Source organism: Nerophis ophidion, linkage group LG04, assembly GCF_033978795.1.
Source record: "Nerophis ophidion isolate RoL-2023_Sa linkage group LG04, RoL_Noph_v1.0, whole genome shotgun sequence".
Lineage (NCBI taxonomy): Eukaryota > Metazoa > Chordata > Actinopteri > Syngnathiformes > Syngnathidae > Nerophis > Nerophis ophidion.
The window spans coordinates 33,859,503-33,885,125 of NC_084614.1; the positions used below are offsets into that span (position 1 = coordinate 33,859,503).

Sequence of the window (25,623 nt, forward strand, 5' to 3'; positions counted from 1 at the left end):
ACTTCCAAAAACATGCACCTGGGGATAGGTTGATTGGCAAAACTAAATTGGCCCTAGTGTGTGAATGTGAGTGTGAGTGTTGTCTGTCTATCTGTGTTGGCCCTGCGATGAGGTGGCGACTTGTCCAGGGTGTACCCTGCCTTCCGCCCGATTGTAGCTGAGATAGGCGCCAGCGACCCCCGCGACCCCGAAAGGGAATAAGCGGTAGAAAATGGATGGATGGATGGATGTTTAACAAGGACTGATTTAAATTGTGTTTGCACAACAAATGTTTTGGCGTTTTTGTTCATGTGGGGGAATATTCCAATAAAGGTGCACTACACACTACTTTTGAATTCATTATTGGGTTTTGCGTATACAATGCAGTTAATCGCGATTAATCAGAGAAACGATTAACATTTTTAATCGTTGCCCAGCCCTAATATATATATATATATATATATATATATATATATATACATATATATATATATATATTTTCACATGTACATACAGTAAGTATTCAGACCCATTGCTCAATACATTGTTGAAGCACCATTGGCAGAAATTACTCCTTCAGGTGTTTTTGAATACAATGCCACAATCTTCTTTTGTTTGTGTTTTTTTACACAGTTAACATAAATACAGTACAGGCGGACATTGATACAATGCCACAGACAACTGAACTTCCAAATGGCCCCAACATGGTGCAGCAATACACAAAACCAAACAAAAGGCTTATTAATTATCCACAATTCAACTACGTCTCAATTGGGGCCAAAATGGAGATCAGTCCCCTTCACATATTTTAAGAAAGCACCTTTTTTAAAATATGTAGATATATTTCAATCTTGAAATTTTACAGGATAGCCATTTAACGTCAGCCTAATTTTCTCCAATTTAAGAAAATAAAGTACCCGCCTTCCGCCCGAATGCAGCTAGGATAGGCTACCGAACCTCCGCGACCCCTTTAAGGGACACGCGGTAGAAAAGGGATGGATTAGGAAATAAAGAATATCCTTGATCCAGCGGGTGTGGTAGGGAGGCGCTGCAGCCTTCCCGTTAAGCACAATAAGTCTTCTAGCTAACAAAGAAGTGATTGCCACTAGATTCTTTTTGGATTGGCTGAGAAAACATGACAGAGGGGCTACCCTGAATACTCCACTGAGATGATTCACAATGCCACAAGCTTGGCACACTTATCTTTGGGCAGTTTTTCCCATTACTCTTTGCAGCACCTCTCATGCTCCATCAAATTGGATGGTAAACGTGGGGTTTCATCCAGGATGTCTCTGTACATTGCTGCATTTATCTTAGTCTAGTCAGGGAGTTGACCAAGAACCCGATGGTCACTCTGTCAGAGCTACAGCATTCCTCTGTGGAGAGAGGAGAACCTTCCAGAAGGACAACTATCTCTGTAGTAGGCCACCAATCAGGACTGTAATATAGAGTGGCCAGACGAAAGCCTTTTCATAGGAAAAAGTTTGCTAACATACACCTGAAAGACTCTCAGACCATGAGACACATAACTCTCTAGTCGGATGTGAAAAAAATTAAACTCTTTGGTGTGAATGCCAGACGTCATGTTTGGAGGAGACGAGGGACTGTTCATCACCAGGCAAATGCTATTTCTACTGTGGAGCATGATGGTGGGACCATGATGCTTTGGAGATATTTTTCAGTTGCAGGAACGGGGGGACTAGTCAGGAGAGTGGGAAAGATGAAAACAGTAATGTACAGAGACATCCTGGATAAAAACCAAAGCTTCTCATCCACTCTGATGGAGCTTGAGAGGTGCTGCAAAGAGGAATGGGAGAAACTGCCCAAAGATAGGTGTGCCAAACTTGTGGCATCGTATTCAAAAATACTTGATGCTGTAATTGCTACCAAAGGTGCATTAAAAAAGTATTTAGCAAAGTAAATACTTATGTACGTGTGGTTTGTTTAAGTTTTTTAGTTTGATAAATTTGTAAAATAAAAAAAATAAAAACTTAAAAAAATGTCTGTAAAATTTTGAGGACACACATTTATGTATTCTATTTTGAAATACGGCTTTAACATAACAAAATGTGGAAAAAGCTAAGCGGTGTGAATACTTTCCGGATGTACTGTAAATACTTACAACATGTATAAAAAACCCCTGATGGAAGTGTTTGGATATTTTTAAAGCGCTTTATATTAAGAATAGAGTGACTCCCAGTGGCTCCATTGTAAGCAAACCTTTGCTCTGATTTATTTAGTAGATAAGAGTGCATAAAAAAGAAAAAACGTGTGTGCTTGTCTCACATAAGAATTGTGAATGATAGGATAAATTCCAAAAGAAGTACTAGATCCCTTATATAAAATTGTTAGTTCCAAGCAGCCATTATTTGTCATAGCAAATGTCACAAGGAACCTCGTAAAATCTGGCTAAAACATCTGTGAGCATTAGCTTGTAGCTCAAGATTGACATTGATGTTTTTTCCAACCATGGGAAGGGAGACATTTGGCATGAAGGACATAGCTGAGAAGAATATGCGGAGGATATTTTTAAAAAATCATCAAAAATCAATTAAATTGATTTCAATTAATTACATTGGGAGACATTGATTTGATATTCAAGGGTTTTGAGTCAGGAGCACTGTCACATAACCAATTATACTCCTATGTTGAGGTACTAGTGTACAAAAATAAACACATTGTATTGATTGAATACTTCTCTGACAATGTGCAAAGGTCTGCAGCTGCTGTGCTGGATCTTATTAGACGTGCAGGTACCTAAGGTTGTGGCTTGAGAAATAAATATACATTTACAATCAACCGATAAGTACACTGTAAAAGATGTTTATCTATCTGATGTGTCACAGTTGAAATCAGCCATCTGGTCACTTTGCAATATAACCACGTCAACTTTCTAAGCATTAAGTTATGGGTCATGTTATTCCAGTTGTTTTGAAATGTTAGTGCACTAGCTTTTTTTCAATATGAAGTTTAAATACTCAAAAACATTTTTATGTGATGTGCATCCCAGGTTTATACTACTCAAATCTGCATCAGGTCCATGGTGCTCAACCAAACATGACAACACATTTGGTAAAGTGCATTTCAGTAATGTGTGCCTTGCTACATTTGTGTTATTCAATTTGTGTATCAAATTGTGGCAATGCAATTTTGCATGCAAGCATGGCTTACGTCAACAGCGACTGTATTTCTCCTGTAGTAAATGATCAAAACACATATAAAGAGGCAGATATTTTTGAATATAATGCTACATCTATATTGGCACGTTATTTATACACAGTGCAATGGACGCTGCTTAAGTTAAATGAGCTACTCACATGAGGTCATGTATCAGTTTGTCTCATGTTTCACAGTATAAAAGTAAAATAATTGCCAAAACATGCTTTTCCTACTGTATTAACCTGGCATCCAAAGCCGATTCAGTAGCCTTTGTGTTCTTCACACTTGCGTCTCCACACCGTCAAGTTTAGGCATCAGGATGCGAGGAGTCACCCCTGAGTTGAGGTCTCTCTCAAACTCCAAAAGCTGGCCCATGAAGTTTAAATTTGGTGACACCACAGGACGACGGCTACGTACGTATTTATAGGCGTCTGTCATTGTCATGAGGGTGTGCTTCATTAAGTAGGCGATGACGATGGTTGCAGAACGGGACACACCTGCCTGGCAATGCACCAACACTCCCTGCCCACTCTGATATGCCTCCTCTGTGGATAAAAAAAGACATGTTTATAAACTGGGATAACAACAAAACGTACAATGATAAAGTGTACTATTTAGGACTATTTGTAATATAGAGGTACCTCAGTTTTTGTTGTAATCTGTTCCAAAAGGTCAGATGACAACTGAATGGTATGGAAACTGTTGCCCATAAGAAATATTGTAAATATAATTAATCCGTTGCACACACCCAAAGATAATAACACATTTATTAGAGAATAATGATAGTTTTATAAGTTGTTTGATTGATGTTCTGCACTTAGCTTAGTGGGTGCTCACTAGCTCAGTAACATGCAGCATCAGACAGTCTAACAAAGGGGTCAAACTCTGATTAGTGGCCAGATTTAAACCATGCAAACTTTTATGATGACACTGCCTATTCAAGAATTGGAATCAAGAACTGGAATTGAAACAAGGAATATGTATTGGAACCGGACTCATTAAATTTAAAGAATGCCCAACCTTAATCACCAACGTGTGAATTATTTGTTTTGGCTTGTTTGTTACGTGCAGTATTTGGCTGTACAATAACCGGCAACATTTTTTGTCAAAATCCAAATGAAATGAAAAGTGGGGCGTACAAAAACGGAGGTACCACTTTATTTATACTTTCAAAATGTGGCATCGAGGCCCAAAGGTTAGCATCTTCGCCTCACATTTTTAGGACATCAAAGTTTCGTATCTCCATCTCTGTTTGGAGTTTGCATGTTCTCCCCCTGTATGTTTTGGTTTTCTCTGGGGATTTTACTATAAAGTAACATCTGTATTGGCACATTTATACAGTGTTTATATAGTGTACTGTACGATCATTAAGTCAAATTAGCTACTAATGTGATTTTATACCCCACATTCCAAAACATGTTTGTTAGACTACTTGGAGATTACAGTCATTACGTTTCCATGCACTAACTTAGTCTGATTTCTCAAATAGTTAGTTTTTTTGTATTTTCATATCTTAATGTGAAGTCCAAGTGTCCATGCACTTTCTCTACTGTGACTATTTGTCATAAGCATGGAGCTTCTTGTACACTGGGGGGCACTTATTTCTTTTTTAGCTCAGCTAATCTATTTAATTTCCGGTCGAGCTACATGACTTCACACGAGGCGTCTGTGGCTTCTAACAAGTTACGAGCCTAGCAATGTTGTGGTATCCGCTGTAATATTGACACAGATTATAAATATTACGTCTCTTATGACTATGCTGATGTAAAATAGCAGACAGCATCAAGAAATGATCTTGGGTTACATTATGAACATGACACTAGTACCAAGAATGTAACAGAGCGGATGCAGGTCCGAAGTAAAGGAATTTTTGGACCGAGAATCATGAGAACAAAACTTTTGAATATCTCGTATGTAATTAATAAGGCAGCAAAGGTTCTGTGGATTGAAGGAAGGATTTTTAAATCCGGGTGAAAAGAGCGTTCGGGTACTGACTGGATACTGTTCTAAATTAACTTGATTGCTATTTTTCTGGAATATCTTGCCAGTTATGTTGACTACAGAGTTATTAATAATCAGTTTGGAAATGTTGCGTGAAGTGTATGCTTTATTATTCTCTCTGTAATTTGTAATATGTTCTTAATTGTCATTCACGTTTCGTTCGGGAGTCCGTATTGAGCCGGCATTCAACATTTCCTTAGTTACCTTATTAAATAAATCAGTTTCTTTTTTTCTACCATCAATGCACTTGGAAATGTTCTGTTCATTTAGTTTGAGAAGCAACTAAACAGTCTCCTTACCTTTATAAATGCTGCTGATTTTATTGAATGGTATCTGCTTTTGGTGGAAGTGTTGACACTAAGGGTCCCCTCTGCCGCAACCCTCCCCCCCTCGAGAGATCTGGTTTCCAATCGCATGATCCTGGTGTGTTAGTCCGACTTTTGAAACACTGAACACTATCGGTTTAGGGTGTTTCCATGGGCTGTTTGAGGTTCATTTAAAGCAGAACTATTTGAAAAATCAGACTAATTTAGTGCATGTCCACGTAATGACTATCTACAAGGGTGAATGGTAGTTTGTGTATATGTAATCCCCTGTATGTCAGAAACCAAAACAAAGACATAAAAATCCTCCTAGGTGAGGTAAAGGCTTGCCATCTTTACTAAAAGTTAGTGTGAAATTCTCACCAATAAACTCAAAAACCTCCTCAAAGTATTGTCGAAGGTTTTGTTTGCTGTTGTCTGTGGCTGGCAGCCTTTTGTAGCGCAGTCCAGATTTGACGTGGTAGAGGGGCAGATGAGTGGTCACGTTCACCACGTAGCCGATGTTGAGGCGCAACAGGAGATCCAAGTCCTGAGCATCCCGTTCATTTCCAAGAAACAAGAATGGAAGGATGGCACTGACGACTGCGTTCTCCGCATCGGGAGTCATGGCAGACTCATCGGATAGGGAGGCTGGCAGCGAAGATGAAAGTGGCAGGGAAAGGTGCACTGAAAGAGGATAAGACAGGAAACGAGTTTAGAAGTTCTTTTGAGAGGTGTTTTGCTAATTACATTCTCACCGGAAGAAACAGTCCCTGCAGGATTTCGCTGCCTTTTTTTGTCATTGTTGCAGCCTGAAATGTCTAAATTCACAGCGGCATTTTTAGAAAGTTGTGGCAAGATGTAAAGTAAATATGTAAAGTTGTGGCATATATAGTTCTTAATTGTCTTACTCTTGGTAAATAAAGGTCAAATATGGGACAGGCGGTTAAAAATGTATGGATAAATATATAAATGCATGTAAATTAGGAATTTAGGATGCCGGATTTGTAGCTAAATCTTTACATACTACATTACCCAGAAGACTTACCGTCGCAAGAACCGAAAGAAAGTCTTTGCTACGCAGGAGGATGACAACGTTGCCATTTTAGCAATACAACATTGATATATTATTACTAGGGCTGTCAACCTTACCGTGATTAATAAACAATATGCCGCGTTAAAAATGATTGAATGAAGATTAATCACATTATTTGTTCTGACTGCACCTTAACCTGAAAGGCGGCACGCGTGATTACACGGTCAGCGATTAGGCCACACGCCGGATTGAAGATGAGTGATGAGAGTCAGAGCGGTGTGCTCGGTGGCCAATTTCGCTTCAAAGCACACGCGGACAGAACTTTAGATACTACTAAGGTAATTAGATGGTTGTGCAGCAACAAACATTCTTATCATTGGCGCACATCATGTTTAAAATACCATCTTTAAGCAAAACATGTACTTGAAATAAGCAGAGGGTGACAAACAACCAATCACAACTGCCTGGGGTAGCATTGTACCAAAATACGAGCTCAACACTGGAAAAGGTAAACAGGTTTGCTTGTCTAAGCAACTGGTTTAATGGAAGAGTAAATGCAAATGTAAATGGTGCACTATGTTAAGTTAAATGGGTGTGTTTACCACATTAGTAGTGTATATCCTTGTTTACTATATTATTGCCAAGACTTTCAAAAGTTGCACTTAATTATTCCTATATTGTCACCAAGTGTTACGCACATTAATGACTTGCAGTTAGGTAAAACGTTTAAAAATATATTGCTGTATGACTTTCTGAGAATAAAATTGCATTTGTGTCTTGAGGTCTTTTCTAAAGCAAATTTTTAATTATGCAAACAAGTAATCACCTGGAATTAATCATGATTGATCCAAATTCAAGAATGTGAATAATATGATTTAAAAAAAATAATAATTTGACAGCCCTAACTTTTACACTTCATGTACACGAGAAAGTAAACATATTTTTTGATGAGACAGTTGACTTGCATGTTTGAGCCCCACTCAGAGACAAAATCGATTCATAAAAACGACACTAACTAACCAAAATGTGAAAGAAATTAATTTGCGGGGATTGGTTGAATTTGCGTGAATTGGTGCGATCACGTTATCGTGAATTCCTAGCGGGACTGAATAAAGAGTTGTCAATAAACCTTTAAACTATTATCTGGCAATCAACGCCAAACGAGAAACTAGTCTGTTTTCTTTCTTCGTAAGTTTTTCCTAATTTCCTATTATTTCTCTTCATATTGGTACTGTGCATCATTAATATTGCTTTGAAAGCTACTTTTAAATTAATTTATTAGAGTGGCCTTAGAACCAGAAGTAATTTTCTGGTGTAGTTTAAACCTCATCTGTTTAAATGTCTACACAAGGGATCCCCAAACTACGGGCCCCGAGCCGGATCTAACCCACCAACGTCCACAATCTGGACCATGGGACGTGTGCCAAGTAAAACTAAATACTATTAATTTGTTTTATTATTATTTTTTAATCTGTTGTGTCCACCCGTTCATATCATATTGTTGATGTCGATGCCCATATCTGCTGAACTTACTGTGATTACTTTACAAAAAAGAAGTGTGGTGTACTTCACTTGTTGCCTTATTTGTATTTGACTTCATTAAATGTTTGGATAGATTTAGTGTTTGTCGCAGCCAGTCTGTAGTAGGAGGAAATAGAAAGAAGAAGACAAAAACAAAAGACAAAAGGGGAGATTGTGGGGACAAGATAAATAAATAAATAGCATACGTATATATATTATGACTGTCAAAGTTAAGGCAATAATAACGTGTTAACTACAATAACGGCACTAATTGTTTTAAGGGCCGATTAACATGAACACTTCCTTGTTGATTCTCTTGACGTGCCGTGGAGGGGGACTTGGCTGCAGTTCACTTACGACTGAAGAGCCAAAAGCGAACCGAAATGGATAAAGAAAATGGCACCTTAAGGAAATATGAGGTTCAAAGCCATAGCAAGAAAGGACTATATTTCACCGTGAGAAGAGGCGACATCCCTGCAGCAAACGCCTGCTGCACGCGTCATTTTAGAGGTGGATGGCGCTTCACTTCTGTGTTCAGATTACTGTTAAGGTGCAGTTATAACATAACATTTAGATTGCTTTAGTAAGTAAGATGACATGCAAGCTCAACAAAAATGAAAGACGGTCAGCAGGATGTCAAAATGAGACTTTTTTTTATTGCAAACAGTCGATCTGACATCAAAACATGGCAAGACACTTTCATAAACCAATCACACACTTTTCCGGCTTTTAAAATAAAAGCGCTGCACTATATATTTGGTTTAACTATATTTAGGGTTTCTCCTAAATGTAAGGGCTTCATATTTTTCGCCACACCTACCAAAATAAAGTAATATAATGTATTGTAGCGTCCAGAAAAAAAACAAAGTCTGATGCTCTTTTTAGTTTTTTGGGCCAATTTTATGCTATAATTGGGCCCAATTTCAACAAGTATTTCCTCCGTGCACACACATCTGTCTCTGTGCTTCATTCCTAGACACACAACACCTGTTCATTCTCCGCCGACACGGTGTGTTCAAAAACCATGAGAAAAATTACCATCATAACACATTAATACACACATTAATACCAGCCATACGCACGGGGTTGTCTGCAGCAAAGGCAGCGCTGTGGATGTACTTTAATATATTTGAAATATGCCCGCGGGCAGCGATCTTCACAATTAAGATGACACTGGCAGTTTTTGATGAGAGAAAGGCTCCCAGCAACGCGAAGCAAGTGGGCTTTCTGTCACGGACATAGTGCGACAGAATCCAAACGGAGTCTCTAAACACGAGTACAGTCGCCAATAACACCATAAATAGATGCTAGATTTGCTGTCAATAATTTTTCTTTACTACAGAAAAAGTGACTAACATGATTGGAGAAATCTAAAAAAAACCAAAAAAAAAAACCTTAACAAACTACATTGTACAATAAGCAGCAACGATTTAAAAATTGAACGACACAATATTTTGTAAGAATAATATATATGTTAATACTATACTTAACATATTTGTTTTAAATATATATTGAAATCCCTTTTTAAATAATGTATGCATCATAGCAAATCAAGGGATGACGTCATGTGGATCACACCCTTACCGCCACATGTATTTTGCCAATTTAGGGGAAACCCTGACATAAAAAAAAAAAAAATGTCTTACATTACTATCATGCTTTGTCAGAGATGTTTTGTAATGTTATTCTGTGATATTTGCACCTAAAGGAATATGGGGTGGGTGGAGTTGGGGGATTTTTTTCTGGCTGGCTGAAATATAGTATAAATTATTTTATAACTTGTTCTGGTTGAGTCTTCAATTACAGAATGATCAGCAAGCTGAATATTACATTTGACTAATTAACAGAGAAGGTTAAAATATTGACATGCAGCAATATTAAGCCAACTCCCTGAAAATGACCTGTCTATAGAGTACACTTATACCTATCTGCGATTATCGTGACTATGAACAATGCGATTGATCGCGATTAAATATTTTAATCGTTTGACAGCCCTTATCTATCTATCCATCCATCCATCCATCCATCCATCCATGTATGTATATTAGGGCTATCAAATGATTAAAATATTTAATGGAAATAACCGCATTTTGTTCATTGTTAACTCAAAATGAATCGCGATTGTTCACAGATATATATCATTTTTCATTAATACTAAGTGTACCCTAGACGAATCATTTTCAACTTTTATCACCATGAACGGACAATTAATTTGCTTTAAATTAATTTGTTTTAAACATTATGCTTTTTAAACGGCTCAACACAGAAAAGGACAAACACGATTTAAAGACAATAAAAGCCAAAATGTCTGCTGTGTTGGTGTCTTGCCAGATTTTGTATTTTGTAGAAATACAGAATTTCTATTCCTGCATTTGTATTCAGAAGAGGAGCTACGCTTCCATGTTTAGACAACAGTTTCGCACATAAATAACATAAGATTTTGATTGTTATGATAATGCTTTCATTAACAAAGATGTTTTTGTAATATCCACCCATCCTATTTGGACTGTTTGTTCCTTTTGGGGTTACTGGAGACTGGAGCCTATCCCAGATCTGTGATATTTCCACCTGAATAAATGCTTCTGATATTCTGTACATTACTTGATGTACAAGTTAATGGTCTTCATATTGCTGCATGACAATGTTTTCAAAAGTATTAAAATACAAATGAAAGCGAAACAAAAACTTTACATTACCATTACAAAGTACAGTGCGAGGAACCGAGCTGATTATGCTAACTATTGATAGTTAAAATGCAAACTTAATGTATTCTTATACAGGAGGCTTTTTACTTGGAGCAGACGTAGAGGTTGATGATGTTGCTGTTATCGTCAACAAATGCTTCCTCACATTGGAAGTATTCCCGCCACTTGCCTTGACTTTTACATCACAAATATTGCAGCGAGCGTAATCTGCATCGCATTTGGAAAAGACGAGCCACACTTTAGAGCATTTTCTTTTTGGCATGGTTCGTTATTTGTAATGAAACCTTAATGGGATGCAAGATTACTAAGAGGATGTCTGCTTGGAAATCACCGGTTTTCCTCTCAAGTGGTAGCACATACTCAACAATCGCAAGAGCTAATTTAAACAGACGTGACGTCACACGCAACCCAGGCAAATGGCAACGCTGGATCTTACTGGTTTCATTCGGTGCCAAAAAAGTACTGGACATCTTCATTTTGAAAATGCAGTTAAACTGGATGTATAGCGTAGCGCTTTCATTGTGAAGCCAAAAAAAGTGTGGTATTGGTTTGAGAAAGTGTTTTGACATGTTTTGATGTTGGACTGTTTGCAATACAAAAGTCTCCTTTCAACATCCTGCCAACTTTCTTTCATTTCTGTTTGACTTTTATATCATCTAACTTACTAAATCAGTCAGTAACAATGTACATGTTATGTTATCACTGCACCAAACCGTAATCTTAACACGGAAGTGAAGCACCACCCACCTTAACTACATGCGTAGCAGGTGTTTGCTGGAGGGATGTCACCTATTCTCCCATTGAAAAAAGAATCCTTTTTTGTCGGGAGAAAAACCTGACGTGGCTTTGAACCTGATATTTCCATAAGGTAAACGACTTTCCTTTGTCCATTTCTGCTCGCTTGTGACTCTAGGCTAACAGATGAACCACAACTGAGTTCCTACGGCACTCCCCGAGGGTCAAAATGGGCACGCATGCGTTAATCACCTGTTAAAAAAAATAGTGCCGTTATTTGAACTTAGAGTTAACACGTTAACTTTGACAGCCCTAATATTTTGTATATGTGTATATGTTTATTATTGTTTACAGATAGATAGCCCAGCCCTCGGCCAAATTCTTTTAACCCAATGTGGCCCCCGAGTCAAAATGTTTGGGGACCCCTGGTCTACACAAAATACATATGAACAACAGTCTTACTTCTGCTCTTCTCTTCATCTTGCTCTCTGTTTAGTGAGTTCAGTGCCAAGTGAAGGGACTGAGCTGATGGTAGCGAATGCCCCCCTTCCCGGTCTCTCTGCCAGGGTTTGGGTTTGATGAGTGTGTTGGGGGCAGACGGTGTAGGCGAAAAGGAAACCGGTGATGGTGGAGAAGGTGAGCAGGGAGAAGGTGAACCAGTATATGGGGCGTCTCTGTCATGCTCAAGCGTGCTGCTCATTCCTACGTTGTCGGCTTTATTAAGAAGCCTCCTTAGTGAATTCCGGCCTCCTTCAAATCCTGACCCTGACCTATAGCCTATAAAATCCAAAGCAGCCATGTTTCCCTGCTGTAGGCGACGCCGTCCAGCATGGTCTGTTAGCTGAGAGTGTGTATACTCTTGAAGGTTATGAGAGTCCAGGAGTACAAGTCCACTTCCGTTGCTTCCATTTTGGATCTGGCTCGAAGTGGTCTTCCCAACACTTACTCCCACGCCGGCACCGTGATTTTCTTGAGCTGTGGAATGGGTCATCTTTCTGGCCAGTTCCTCTGGCCAGATAGTACGCACACTGTAGTCATCGTCATCAGCTTGAAACATAGTCGCTGAATGAGGCGCCCCAATACTCCTTCCGGGCGGTTTACCTCTGCGAGGGTTAAATGTTACCACTATGGGATCGCTGCTACAGTAGCTGCAGGTGGAGCTACCTATCTGGGAGGCTTTGGGATTGCAGCCTGTGACACAGCTTTGAATTGCCCTAAGAGGGGCCGAAGAGGATAAAGGGGTACACGGCAGACATCCCCCTACTAGTTTTTTACGAAGAATAGCAGGACTTTCAAAGGCTCCAGCCTCTCTAGTGCAGGAGGCACAGCGGAGTGGTTTAAACATATTGGACCGGCGGTCAGACACAGTGCTGTTGGTTGATGAGGTGTTAGAGGTGGAGGTGGTGGACAGACATCCTCCAAGATTTTTCAGCCCCATATCTTTGCCTCCTTTTTTTACTGCCCCAACATTGTGGCCACCGGAAAAGGAGGTGGAAGAGCTACCTCCACCTCTTTGGCACGTCGAGGAGTGGCCCTTAGATCCTTTGCATCTTACCAACCTCCAACAACCGCATCCAAAGGGGTGGGTGCAGTCAATGGTACAGGTGTGGTCAGGGCTGGGGAATCCTCCTGTATGGGAGGTACAGGGAGAGAGGGTGAGACCATGAAGAATGTGAGGACGGTGATCCCTGTGTCGAGAAAAGCGAGGCCCGTTGAGTTGTTGGAGGGAGGCGGGGAAGTGTACGGGATGAGGGGCAGAGGAAGAGGGGTGGTTTAGGATGGCAGCATGGGGAACAGGGACAGAGTTACTATTAGTGGAAAGACTGTGACTTGTATGATTTTGGCGCAGAGTGCCCAGCTTGGAATTCTTATAATCCAGCGAGGGAAATTGTTGGTCAGTTCTGTTCAGAACATTCTCCTTTCCCTTTTCACCCCTGAGCTTGTAATGCTGCGCCTGGGCAGGGACAAACTGCAGAAGTCCTCCGTCGGAAGATGACAGCTGATTGTGTCGACTTTGCTGCGACTTGCGTTCACCTCCACTTCTTCTCTCAAACTGATCCAAATGTAAAGTTGGGCATTTTGCTTTTGTACACTTGACACTTCCAGTCCGACCAAGTGAGTTGCTAATTCCTGCTCTGCTGCCTTTGTCAAGTTTCAGTCTGATATCAATCGTGTGTGTGTGGGATGGCAGTCGTGGACCGAGAGTCACGGTTCCATTGCTGTGGCAGTGGCTTGGGGTTTGTTGGTGACCCGCGGGGATAACCAGATGGTTGTCCGTGATTTTCTGTGCACGGGAGGATCGGCGTTTGCATTCCAGAGTCAGAGATTTACATGTGGGTGAGTAAAAGTGAGGCTGAGAAGGGTGAGTCCGAGAAAGTCGAGAGACTTGTTCATTGGAAGTAGTGGATATCCGAGACGTGTGATGCGGGATTACTTGGTGGGAAGCCTCACACAAGGCTAAGTTTTCAGGCCGCTGGATGACCACTATGCGCTCGTCGAGAGGAAGAGGAGGCATCTGGGTTTAAGTGAAGCTGTCCAGTAAAGAGAAAAGGAGAGGAAGAGATTATTCACAGCATTACTTTACTTTCAGAAACAATGAAAATGTAGGTCAGACTTTACATTCCATTTGTTTTTACACAAAAATCCTAAAATAGGATAAATAAATGATAAATGGGTTGTACTTGTATAGCGCTTTTCTACCTTCAAGGTACTCAAAGCGCTTTGACACTACTTCCACATTTACCCATTCACACACACATTCACACACTGATGGGGCGAGCTGCCATGCAAGGCGCCAACCAGCACCCATCAGGAGCAAGGGTGAAGTGTCTTGCTCAGGACACAACGGACGTGACGAGGTTGGTACTAGGTGGGAATTGAACCAGGGACGCTCGGGTTGCGCACGGCCACTCTCCCCACTGCGCCACGCCGTCCCCGGATCCTCTTCAAACTTTAATATTCAAAATGTTTTTTGTATTGTTTTGTAACCAATCTCATCTTTGCCTAGCCAATTATTTAAGTACTTAAAGTCAAACCCCAAAGTACACGAATTAACAAAACATTGGAATGTTTTTTTCAGTATTTTTGTCAACATTGTATTGATGAAGATAATATAAACATACCAGTCACAGATACAACCATGCCATGTTAGATTGAACATGAATTTGACACACAAAATTCCATCATCACTGGCTGCACAAATAGGATATGGAAATTAGACCCACTGGTGCATGTTTGACCTTAATAAATAACATTGGACGAAGGAACCACTTCCTTTGCCAAATCCATTTAAACATGCACCTGTCTTTCTGCTATGTGCTTATACCAAGGCCACTTGCCAGAAACGGAATGTGCATCTATATAACAATCACATTTTCACACCCACGTTTTCTCCCGAGCAATAGGATGTGCCATTACAATGAACCAAAAATCAATACGGGAAAGGGCGAGGGTGTGTTTATCGGAATTGCAACCAAAGCGGGCACTCCTGGTGGTTGTCGGGGCTGACTGACCAGCTGGCTTCATACTTGTTTATTGTCGTGTTGATTGGATTGTCGGGTGTGCCCTCGCGCCCTGCCGCGCCGCCCTTGCGCGCCCGGTTTCACACCGTTGTCTGGGCCGGGCTTGTGGGGGGTTGTCCCTGGGTGGCGTGGGTACGGGGCCAGACCTGTGGGGCTTGGGCGTTCGGCTAGTTCTCAGTGGACAGTGGATGCCTGGACTTCATTGCTGTCCCTCCGACATGTGTATGGATTTGTTGTCGTATAGATAATTGTGCGTGTGTATGTGTGTATGGATGGATGCAAATGTGTGTATGTACGTATATTGGTGTGCATGTATGGTTACAAGCATGTGTATTCATAGATGTGTATATGTATGTGCGTATGTGCATGTGTGGGTATGTATACATATGTATGTATGTGTATGCGTGTATATGTATGTATATATTTATGTTTTTATGTATGTATACACGTGTATGTATGTGTGTATGTTTGTGCATATATAAGTGTATGTATATGTGTGTATCTGTGTGTATGTATGTATGTGTAAGTGTATGTGTGTATATATGTATATATGTATGTATGTATGTGTATATATGTATATGTGTGTATGTGTGTATGCATGTGTATATGTATGTGTATATATATATATATGTGTATATATGTATGTGTATATGTATATATGTATATGTATATATATATATATATATATATATATATATATATATATATATATATATATGGCTATATAATATGTATGCCGGTATGTGTATGTATGAATATATACATACACACGCGTGTGTGTATGTATATATGCAGATGTATATAGTTGTATATGTATGTGTGTGTGTATGTATGTGTGTATGTATATATGTGTATGTATATTTCTGGGGATACGCTCTGGGCATGCTGGTCAATCGGGGTCGGCGCCTCAGGCTACTGCATCCGGGCTGCATGTCTGGGGCCCCTGGGTCCCGCCGTCCATCCCTTCCAGGTGTCCTTCTTGGTTGGGGCCGGCTGGGTCTAGTCCCCTCATCCATTGTGGTAGCTTGGTGCTGCAGGGTATTCCGAATTGCTGCGAGTCGGCTAGCTGCTGGGGTAGTGAGGTTGTGTGTCAGCCTGTCTGTGAGCTTATTTATTTATTTATTTTTTTTATTTATGTATTTTTTTTTTGTGTGTATATATGTATGCGGAGGTATGTGTGTATATGTATGTATGTATATATGTGTATGTGTGCATGTATGTATATATATGTGTGTATATGTGGGTATATATATGTATGTATGTGTATGTATATATGTGTATGTGTGCATGTATGTATATATATGTGTATATGTGTGTGTGTGTGTATATATATGTGTATATGTGTGTGTGTATGTATATGTATGTGTGTGTGTGTATGTATGTGTATGTATGCATATGTATGTAGGTGTGTGTGTATATATATGTATGTATGTGTGTGTGTGTATGTATGTGTATGTGTGTATGAATGTGTATATATACGTATATGTATGTATGTGTGTATGTATTTATGTGTGTATACGTGTATCGATGTGTATGTATGTATGTGTATATATATGTATGTGTATGTGTATGTATATGTGTATGTATGTATGTGTATATATATGTATGTGTATGTGTATGTATATGTGTATGTATACGTGTGTGTATGTGTATATATATATATATATATATATATATATATATATATATATATATAATTTAATGTATTTATTTATTTATTTATTTTATTATTATTATTATTTTTTTTTTTCCTTTTCTCCCCTCTCTCAGGGGGGGACTTCGACAGGGCGGTTGCGGGTGGGGTGGGTGGTCCCCGCGGCCCTGCGCTGGGTGGTCCTGTGGCGGCCGGCTCGGGTGGGGTGGCCTGGTGTGGGCCGCGCCGTGCTCCCCGGGGGTGGGGGTGGGGTCGGGGGGGCCCGGGTGCTGGTGGGGCGGGGGCGGTATTCCCGTCCGGCTGCGGGGAGTCTCTGGGTTCCCCCGGGCGGGGCGTCCCGTCTTTCTGCCCGTGTGGGGGGTTCTCTCTCGCTGGCTTGGGGTCTGGCCGTCCGCTGCTTCTCTCGTGCCCTGTCCTCTGCCGGGCGTGTCTGTCTGCGGCCTGCTGCCGGCTCTTCCGGGCGGCGCGGTGGGCCGGGCTCTGGGGTTCCCGCCGCTGGCCGGCCTGGCTGCGTGGGGCGGGTGATCCCTGGTTCCCTGGGCGCCACACCTGCTGTTTGGGTTAGGCTCTCCGGGCGGCTGGGTCCGCACTCTGGCTCCCACGCACACTAGGGGTCAAATATATTGTACATACAAACACACATATACTAACACAACACACACCGTTACTCATACATACAAACGTCCATACATTGGTACCTACGCTCCCACATACATACACAAATACATTACATATCTACATACTCCAAGTCCGTCCATCCACGCGCACATGCACGGTACGAACATACATATACTGTACATATACATTTACTGTACAAAAATTCATATACACATTCTGTTCATATACAAGTACCTATACATACATACACTCATGCACATAATCATGTTTCATCAAACATATATCAATGCTGTTGCCCTAGGGTAAACTGGGTAACACAAGGCATATTGACAGAGCTTAAACCATTGTTACAATAACAATCTACAAGATTAATATAGGTTGCCGCTCTCTCTTCCCCTTCATCTTTCGGTATTCCTTCTTCTTTTTTCCTTTTTTTTTCTTTTCTTTTTTTAATTTATTTATTTTTTTAATTATCTTTCTAGCTATCATTATGTATACGTATCGTTGCATTTGAACAACTTTATTGTTGATAATAGAGGTAATCTATTGGTTTTGTTCATGATCAATCGCGCTTTTTCTATTGGTATTTCTATTGCTCCAGTTTTAGTGTAAAAATGCTCATTGTCATTACTATATTATTTATTTCACTAACTGCTTATTTGCTATCACTTTTACAATCATATTTGTACATATTATGTATGTGCTGGTGTTGTTCTATTGTTGTTGTTGTTATTGTTGTATTTGCTGTTGTTGTTTTTGTCTCTCTGTCTAATCCCCCTCTTAACCCCACAATTTCCCCCTGTCTTCCTTTTTTTCTCTTTCTATCCCCTCCTGCACCAAATGATAATATAAATACATTTAATAAAGTCACATTCAAATAAGACAACAAGAGAAGTATCTTACACTTCTCTTTTGTAAAGTAAATCTGAACAGCCATAAGATATGGGCATTTACATCAACTATATGATTTGCCTGAGAAGCTGGACAGGACACAAAAAAAAAAAAAAAAGGAATTGCAACCAAAGATTCTTAAAAGCTCATTTACAAAAAGTAGTGATGAACTTGCAATAACCTTCATTCCTCAGAGGAGTCATCAGTCTTTGCGAGACACCTTTCTGATGTGAAGGACTAAACAACGACGGATGATACATATGTACTGCAGAATAGACTATGTGATTGCTACTGTGTAAGTGGAGGTGACCCCAGGATTAAAACGTTTGTTTTTGTTTGTTCTAGGTTTAATGGGTCTAGAGATCATCCAAAGTTATTTCAGAAATCAAATATGTGGGTTCATTGGGCCCTTGGTATAAACCAAAGATCAACACATACACAACAACATAACTTAGCAAAGCACAACTTTTTGCCGACATAACACAGCACAAAAGAGTAATAAATCACAGCGCCTTTTACGGCATCGTTGTATTTATTTGGGTCATTTAATCACCACAATCATCACCATTAACACTTAATTACATGTTGGTACACTATATCACGATAGAAACGACACCCTGATGAACAACACACACTGATGAATGGTGATCATTTGTTTTGCTTATTGCATCCAAGACTCATTACTCAGTTGATTAAGTGCTTTGTTTACTATCAACTATACACAAAAAGGTAGTTATGGCTCTGCTGTTCATTTGGGCACTAATACTAGTTTAATGCAAAGAGTTTTGATCAAAGGTGGCCATAATACTTTTAAAATTAACAGAATAATGGAAGCATTGCATGTTTCTGCAGTAAGCTTTATGAAGACGTGTCCCTTAGTGAGATTGGCAGGTGGATATGATTGACAATGACACCATCCTGCATTGAAGAGTGTCACATAAAATTATAACTGACAAGGCCTTTTAGTCAGTGTGCCTTTGAAAAGCCAATGCATCTTTGACCTGTGGTTTGTTATTTTGAAGTTATACTCGGATAATCAGACAGGGCTAATAACTAGTGTGATTTTGTGAGGTGGACATAGCAGGCTAACTCATAAGATAACACAGTATTTTAACAACAGTATCACAAGTTATACGATTATTGATTTGGTGACCATAAGGAATCATGTTTTCTTGCTTGTATAATTAGTTTGTAACCTGAGGTAACCCTCCAATTCATCGGAGGTTTGTACATGCAAGCTTCAAAGCTGGGTGTTCAGGGTGTTCTTCCTAAAAGGTAGCAATGTGTAGTAATACAGTCATCCCTCGTCACATCGCGCTTGAAATGTTGTGGATTCACAACATTGTGGATTTTTTTAATGCATATTTTTTGGCCTCAATTAAAGGAGTTGTTTGCAACATTTACACAGATGCCTAGAGGGCACCAAGTATCCAGTGTTTTTTACTCAGTATATCCCAGTATATAACACATGCACGCGCATTGGCTGTAGGTGTTGTCTGCTAATAATAGCAATTTGGATAGTTAGTGTTAGCTGTCATTGAATATTGATTTTATCATAACAACATGATAGCAAATTGTTCGTTGCTTTTCTTGGACTGCTTTAGTATGTATTCACGTGCTCCCAGCGCGTACGTGTTGACGAGGACGGATGAGTGACCGCCATGTACACCAATCATTTTATTCAAGGCGGTAAAAATTTTTATTACGTAAACTTTGTAATTCTGAAAATATAGACAATTGTCAAACAACTGTGTTCTGTTACACCAATAATGGTAACATATGTTAGTCAGTGGTGGTCTTGTTATATTATTGCTTTGAAAAATGTTACTGTGAGGAAGTTGCAAAAAAGTTCAATCAGGTCTTATTGACACTCATCTTTTACGGTGCTGTTTGTGTCATTTCTATTATTATATGGTGCGGACTGGACTTCGGTTTCCAGGTTAAGGGTGACAATAACAACATGGCGGCTAATCAGCGCTATCTACACCACGTAAAACAAATTGACCAACTTTTGGCAGAACAACTTTTCCTCAACTCCTGCCTCTTCAGTTACACATCTTCCCATTGATGATACTTTTACGGTGGGAGAGGGGTTAGTGTGTCTGCCTCACAATACGAAGGTCCTGCAGTCCTGGGTTCAATCCCAGGCTGGGGATCTTTCTGTTTGGAGTTTCCATGTTCTCCCCGTGAATGCGTGGGTTCACTCCGGGCGGGTACTTCGGCTTCCTCCAACTTCCAAAAACATGCACCTGGGGATAGGCTGATTGGCAACACTAAAATGGTCCCTAGTGTGTGAATGTGAGTGTGAATGTTGTCTGTCTATCTGTGTTGGCCCTGCGATGGGTTGGCGACTTGTCCAGGGTGTACGCCGCCTTACGCCCGATTGTAGCTGAGATAGGCGTCAGCGCCCCCCCGCGAATTACAACGCAGAACGCGCAACGCTAACAAGACAGCTAATTCCTGCGGCTAACTTTTGGTGCATTCCATTTGTCCGGGAAGCAAAAACGTTCTTGTTCCTAGTTGAAAATTTCGACTAGAATGCCACCCGAGTTTCGATTTTCCACTGGGTAAGTAAAAGAGTCCTCACCACCTCCGAGTTGGCTTCAAAGATGGCTGCTCTGAATGTAAACACCAATAGAAGCTTATGTAATTTCCGTTATTAGCACTTTTGACTATTTTCTGTCACTCTAAATCAGCCATATATGATGTACTATTGGACATCTATGTTGGGTAATATTACTGTTGTGTAAATCAAATTGTTTTCATGTTTTTTATATATGTTCTACACCGCTAGCAATAGCGTCTGTTTCTTGCTTATTGATGGTATTTGAAAGTTACAAAAGGAGTGCATATTTTTCTTTAAGTTATTTATACTCAAATGAGGCAAGCACAAAATTAGTTTTCTGGATGTTGTTGATAAATGGCTTTCGCTTTGCATTGCAGAGCTTTAACTTGCACTTACAGATGTAGCGACCAGATTTTTTTAGTGATAGTGGTTTTCTGAAGTGTTCCTGAGCCCATGTGGTGATATCCTTTAGATATTGATGTCGGTTTTTGATACAGTGCCGTGTGAGGGATCGAAGGTCACGGTCTTTCAATCTGGAGAAATCACTCCACGTAGGCGGCATGGCCAATTTTTTCGGCCATGCCGCCTACGTGGAGTGATTTCTCCAGATTCTCTAAAACTTTTGATGATATTATGGACCGTAGATGTTGAAATCCCTAAATTTCTTGCAATTGCACTTTGAGAAACGTTGTTCTTAAACTGTTTGACTGTTTGCTCACGCAGTTGTGGACAAAGGGGAATACCTCGCCCCATCCTTTCTTGTGAAAGACTGAGCATTTTTTGGGAAGCTGTTTTTATACCCAATCACGGCACCCACCTGTTCCCAATTAGCCTGCACACCTGTGGAATGTTCCAAATAAGTGTTTGATGAGCATTTGTCAACTTTATCAGTATTTATTGCCACCTTTCCCAGCTTCTTTGTCACGTGTTGCTGGCATCAAATTCTAAAGTTAATGATTATTTGAAAAAAAAAAAAAGTTTATCAGTTTGAACATCAAATATGTTGTCTTTGTAGCATATTCAACTGAATAAGGGTTGAAAATGATTTGCAAATCATTGTATTCCATTTATATTTACATCTAACACAATTTCCCAACTCATATGGAAACAGGGTTTGTAATAAAAATTTATGAAATCCAGATCGCATGGATTGCCCAGAAACTGACTATGCGGACACACTTTTTGCAATTGAGTTACATGCAAGCTGTGGTGTGTGGTGCCGTGATCTATGGGACGGAAAAGTTTTTACTTTTATTAGGGCTATGACAAAAATATATATATATTGAATTTTATTCATGTACAGCAGTGTTTCTTAACTATTGGACCGGGGTCCATTTTTGGAGCGCAAGAGCCCCCCTATAAGACACTCAAAAAATATCTGTTTCTCAGCTGTGGTCCGTATGGATATGGTACTCAGTTGTAATACATTTTTCCACCACTTGCGACAGTAATGACAATGTCAAACAAACGGAAGAAGTATGTAGCTAAAGTCATAGAGAAATTTTTTAAGTGCAAACATTATGAGTGAAGTGGTGAAGCTGTATTTCCATTGGCAGTTTGTGTAAGAAACCAATCCAGTAAATTATTACTTGTATTTACTTTGTTAGAATTTATTCATTTTATCACTGCCTAATTGTATTTAAATTCATCTTTCATCAGTTTTACGATCCCATTCTTTTGCAGTGTATTTGATTACTATTTATTTTTATAATCAATCTGACCTAAGCCTTGGTAATAATATTTGTGATTATCACATGGTTTCATATCATTTGACAAGTTTGAAAACTGTAAGTAGGGTAGATATAATTATTGAATAAGATTTAAAATCAAAAGTACAATTACTAATTCTGTAATTATATTTGAGTGGGCCCTGGACCCATATGTAGTGGGAAAATTGGGCCCTGAGTTCAAAAAGGTTAAGAACCCCAGATGTACAGTTTATAAGCAGATTAATCACACAGTTTAATTTGATTGAACATGCTTCTTAACCTTAACGAGGTGCATGAATGGTTATCTGAAACTAGCATGGCTTGTTAAATTGTCAGTGATCAGGTCAATGCATACATCCGTGCAAGAAGACTCCGACATGTGTGCTGGCTGGCCATATTTACTTCAAAACACACCCATGTGGGACTTTAGTTAAACTGCAAGTGTTGAACAAATAAATGGCGTGCATTCAAATAAAATATTTTAAAAATACTCTGACAAAAAAATTGCATTAATGTACAAATATTGAGGTCTTTTTCAAGTTAAATTAAATTAAGTGAGGAAAAACCTGTGATTATTCTTTATTAATACAAATTTAAAAGTGTTATTAATCTGATAAAGAAAATGACAGCACAAATTTTTATTAATGTGTGTGTGTCTATTAAAAATTCAGTGATGAAGTATATATATTTTTTTAAAAGGAAGGTTATGACAGAAGAATCTGAGTTTATTTAAACTATTTTCCCAAAAATACGCAAATGTGGTTTGTTGAATTGATCGATAGATTACTCAAATCCTAAACTAATCAATTGTTACAGCCCTAGGTATGACCTTTTTAATGGGGAAAGACGTTAATGTGTTGTATTTATGTAAGCATTTAAGCTAGCGAGCAGGGAAGAGAGCACTGTCACTGGTAAGTTTATCCAAGTGCCATCCTTTTCAAAATGTAAATATTTAAGACTAATCGTCAACGGCAGTTTAACCTTAATCGTTAAATCCCTAGTGTCACAGTGTAAACCACAGGGGGGAAATGAAAACATGAAAATTAGTCTGCGGATGCCTACCATGCACCCACGAAACAGATACCGACCCATAGAGAAGGCAAACGCAGCTCCAGTATCCCTTTGCTTACGTCCACACACACATCCTGGTGATGGTATCCACATCTTTTGTTTTTTTCCTTTTTTCTGCTTTGCCTGTGGTAGAGGGGGTGGGGGTTAAATTGACCCAGATTGGTCATGGTCGCTCTCTGATCGCCACTCTCTCAAACAATGTCACTGCAGTCTGGCTTGTGGCCTTTTCACTGGCTGCTAGGTATTATTTAGCAGACAGTCAGAGTCACAGAGACAAGTAAAACACTCCAAAAAAGAACAAATAAAGGCAATTTAAGGACACTCACTGATATAGTATGTTTTGTAGCTTAGAAACACAATATTTGAATATTGGAATGGATAAAGAGATTGTCAAGAATGGAAAGAACATGACCAGAATATGTATTGCATATTTAATTATAATTTTGTGTTTGGTACACTTGCAACTGTTTACAATGAGATCCAGTACAACAGCCTCATCAAAAATCCGCTTTTACAAAGATAATAATACTCAATTTAGATTCATTCTTCATTCGTCTGGAGAGAAGCTGGTACAGTAGAATCTTTGTCCTAAAAAGTACAGTTATACTTCAACTAGTGTTGTCCCGATACCAATATTTTGCTACCGGTACCACAATTATTTTGGTACTTTTTAGTACTTTTCTAAATAAAGGGGATCACAAAAAATGCATTATTGGCTTTATTATAACAAAAATGTTACGGTATATTAAACATATGTTTCTCATTGCAAGTTTGTTCTTTAATAAAATGGTGAACATACAAGACAACTTATCTTTTAGTAGTAAGTAAGCAAACAAAGGTTCCATATTTAGCTGCTGAAATATGCAGTAACATATTGTGTCATTTATCATTCTATTATTTTGTCAACATTATTAAGGACAAGTGGTAGAAAATGAGTTAATAATCTACTTGTTCATTTACTGTTAAAATCTGCCTACTTTATCTTTTAACATATTCTATCTACACTTCTGTTAAAATGTAATAATAATTTATTCTTCTGTTCTTTGATACTATACATTATTTTTGGATGATACCACAAATGTGGGTAGCAATCTGATACCAAGTCGTTACAGGATCATACATTGGTATTCAAAGTCAAAGCAGACCGGTACTTTTTAGAGGCGGTATAGTACCGAATATGACTCATTAGCATCGCGGTACTACACTAATACCGGTATAACGTACAACCCCAACCTTAATTTATGAGTACCTTCACTTATGAGTAACATGCTAACTAATATAGAACGCTGTATTATGCACAGTTCTAGATTGCAAACTACAACTACAATTATGAACATATAGTTGGACTAAAAAATCCATTTAAGTAGAATGCTGAAAAGCCTAAGCCAAACTTAAAGGCTAACAGTTACAATGCTAGCTAGATAATCTCAGGTAAAAAAAAGATTTGAATCAACAGTCCGTATGCATCAAGTATCAAGACAAATGAGGTGTATGCCTTAAAAAATAGCTGAAAAAGCTAACATTCTACCGTTAGGCATGCTATCAGTACGCATGCGCCAAGTACCAAACTATATGACTTAAAGTGTATACCTGCAAAATGAACCCCAAAAAAGCCTGCATTTTAATGTAGTAGTAATATGTTTATATGCCAACAGTATTGGAACATAGGTCTCTGAGGTTTATACCTTCAAAGATACATACAAAAAAAAAGCTAGCAAGCCAGCGTTAACCTGCTAGCAATTGACATAAGCATGGATGGAACAGTTTGATTTGGTTGAGAAAGGTGGAAAATGTGGATGTTTGAAAAATTGTTCAATCATTTCTAATAAGATAAAGAAAATGGGGGATTCCTGGAAACATGGGGACTTGTGGAAAATAAAGAAAGGACAAGAATACGGATAAAAAAATAGTCCGAATAGTAATTAGAATACTATATTGCTTTGCAGCATTCACACAATTAATACCTTTAGTAATACTGAGTACAATTATCTTTGTAAAAACTGATTTTTTTCAAACGAGTAATAAATATTGTCTCAGATACAAGTGACTGGAAGATAAACCGTGTTAATGTTCACAAAGTATTGCTTTTTGTCAAAGTTATGATTAGGAATAGCTTTATTACATTTTTCTAAAAAAAACAACAACGACGGTATAA

General features: G+C 39.1%; 1 protein-coding gene across 1 annotated transcript in view; it reads right to left on the bottom strand.

Moving 5' to 3' along the window:
• Positions 1–25,623, bottom strand: part of si:dkey-175m17.7 (uncharacterized) — an 80,619-nt gene that overhangs the window by 30,999 nt on the left and 23,997 nt on the right. The window contains exons 2-4 of the mRNA XM_061896422.1: positions 11,901–13,969; positions 5,826–6,128; positions 3,424–3,683 (exon numbers count right to left, since the gene is read on the bottom strand). Coding sequence (XP_061752406.1) covers positions 3,424–3,683; positions 5,826–6,128; positions 11,901–13,953 — 2,616 coding nt within the window. The 5' untranslated portion in view covers positions 13,954–13,969. The remainder of the gene's footprint in view (positions 1–3,423; positions 3,684–5,825; positions 6,129–11,900; positions 13,970–25,623) is intronic.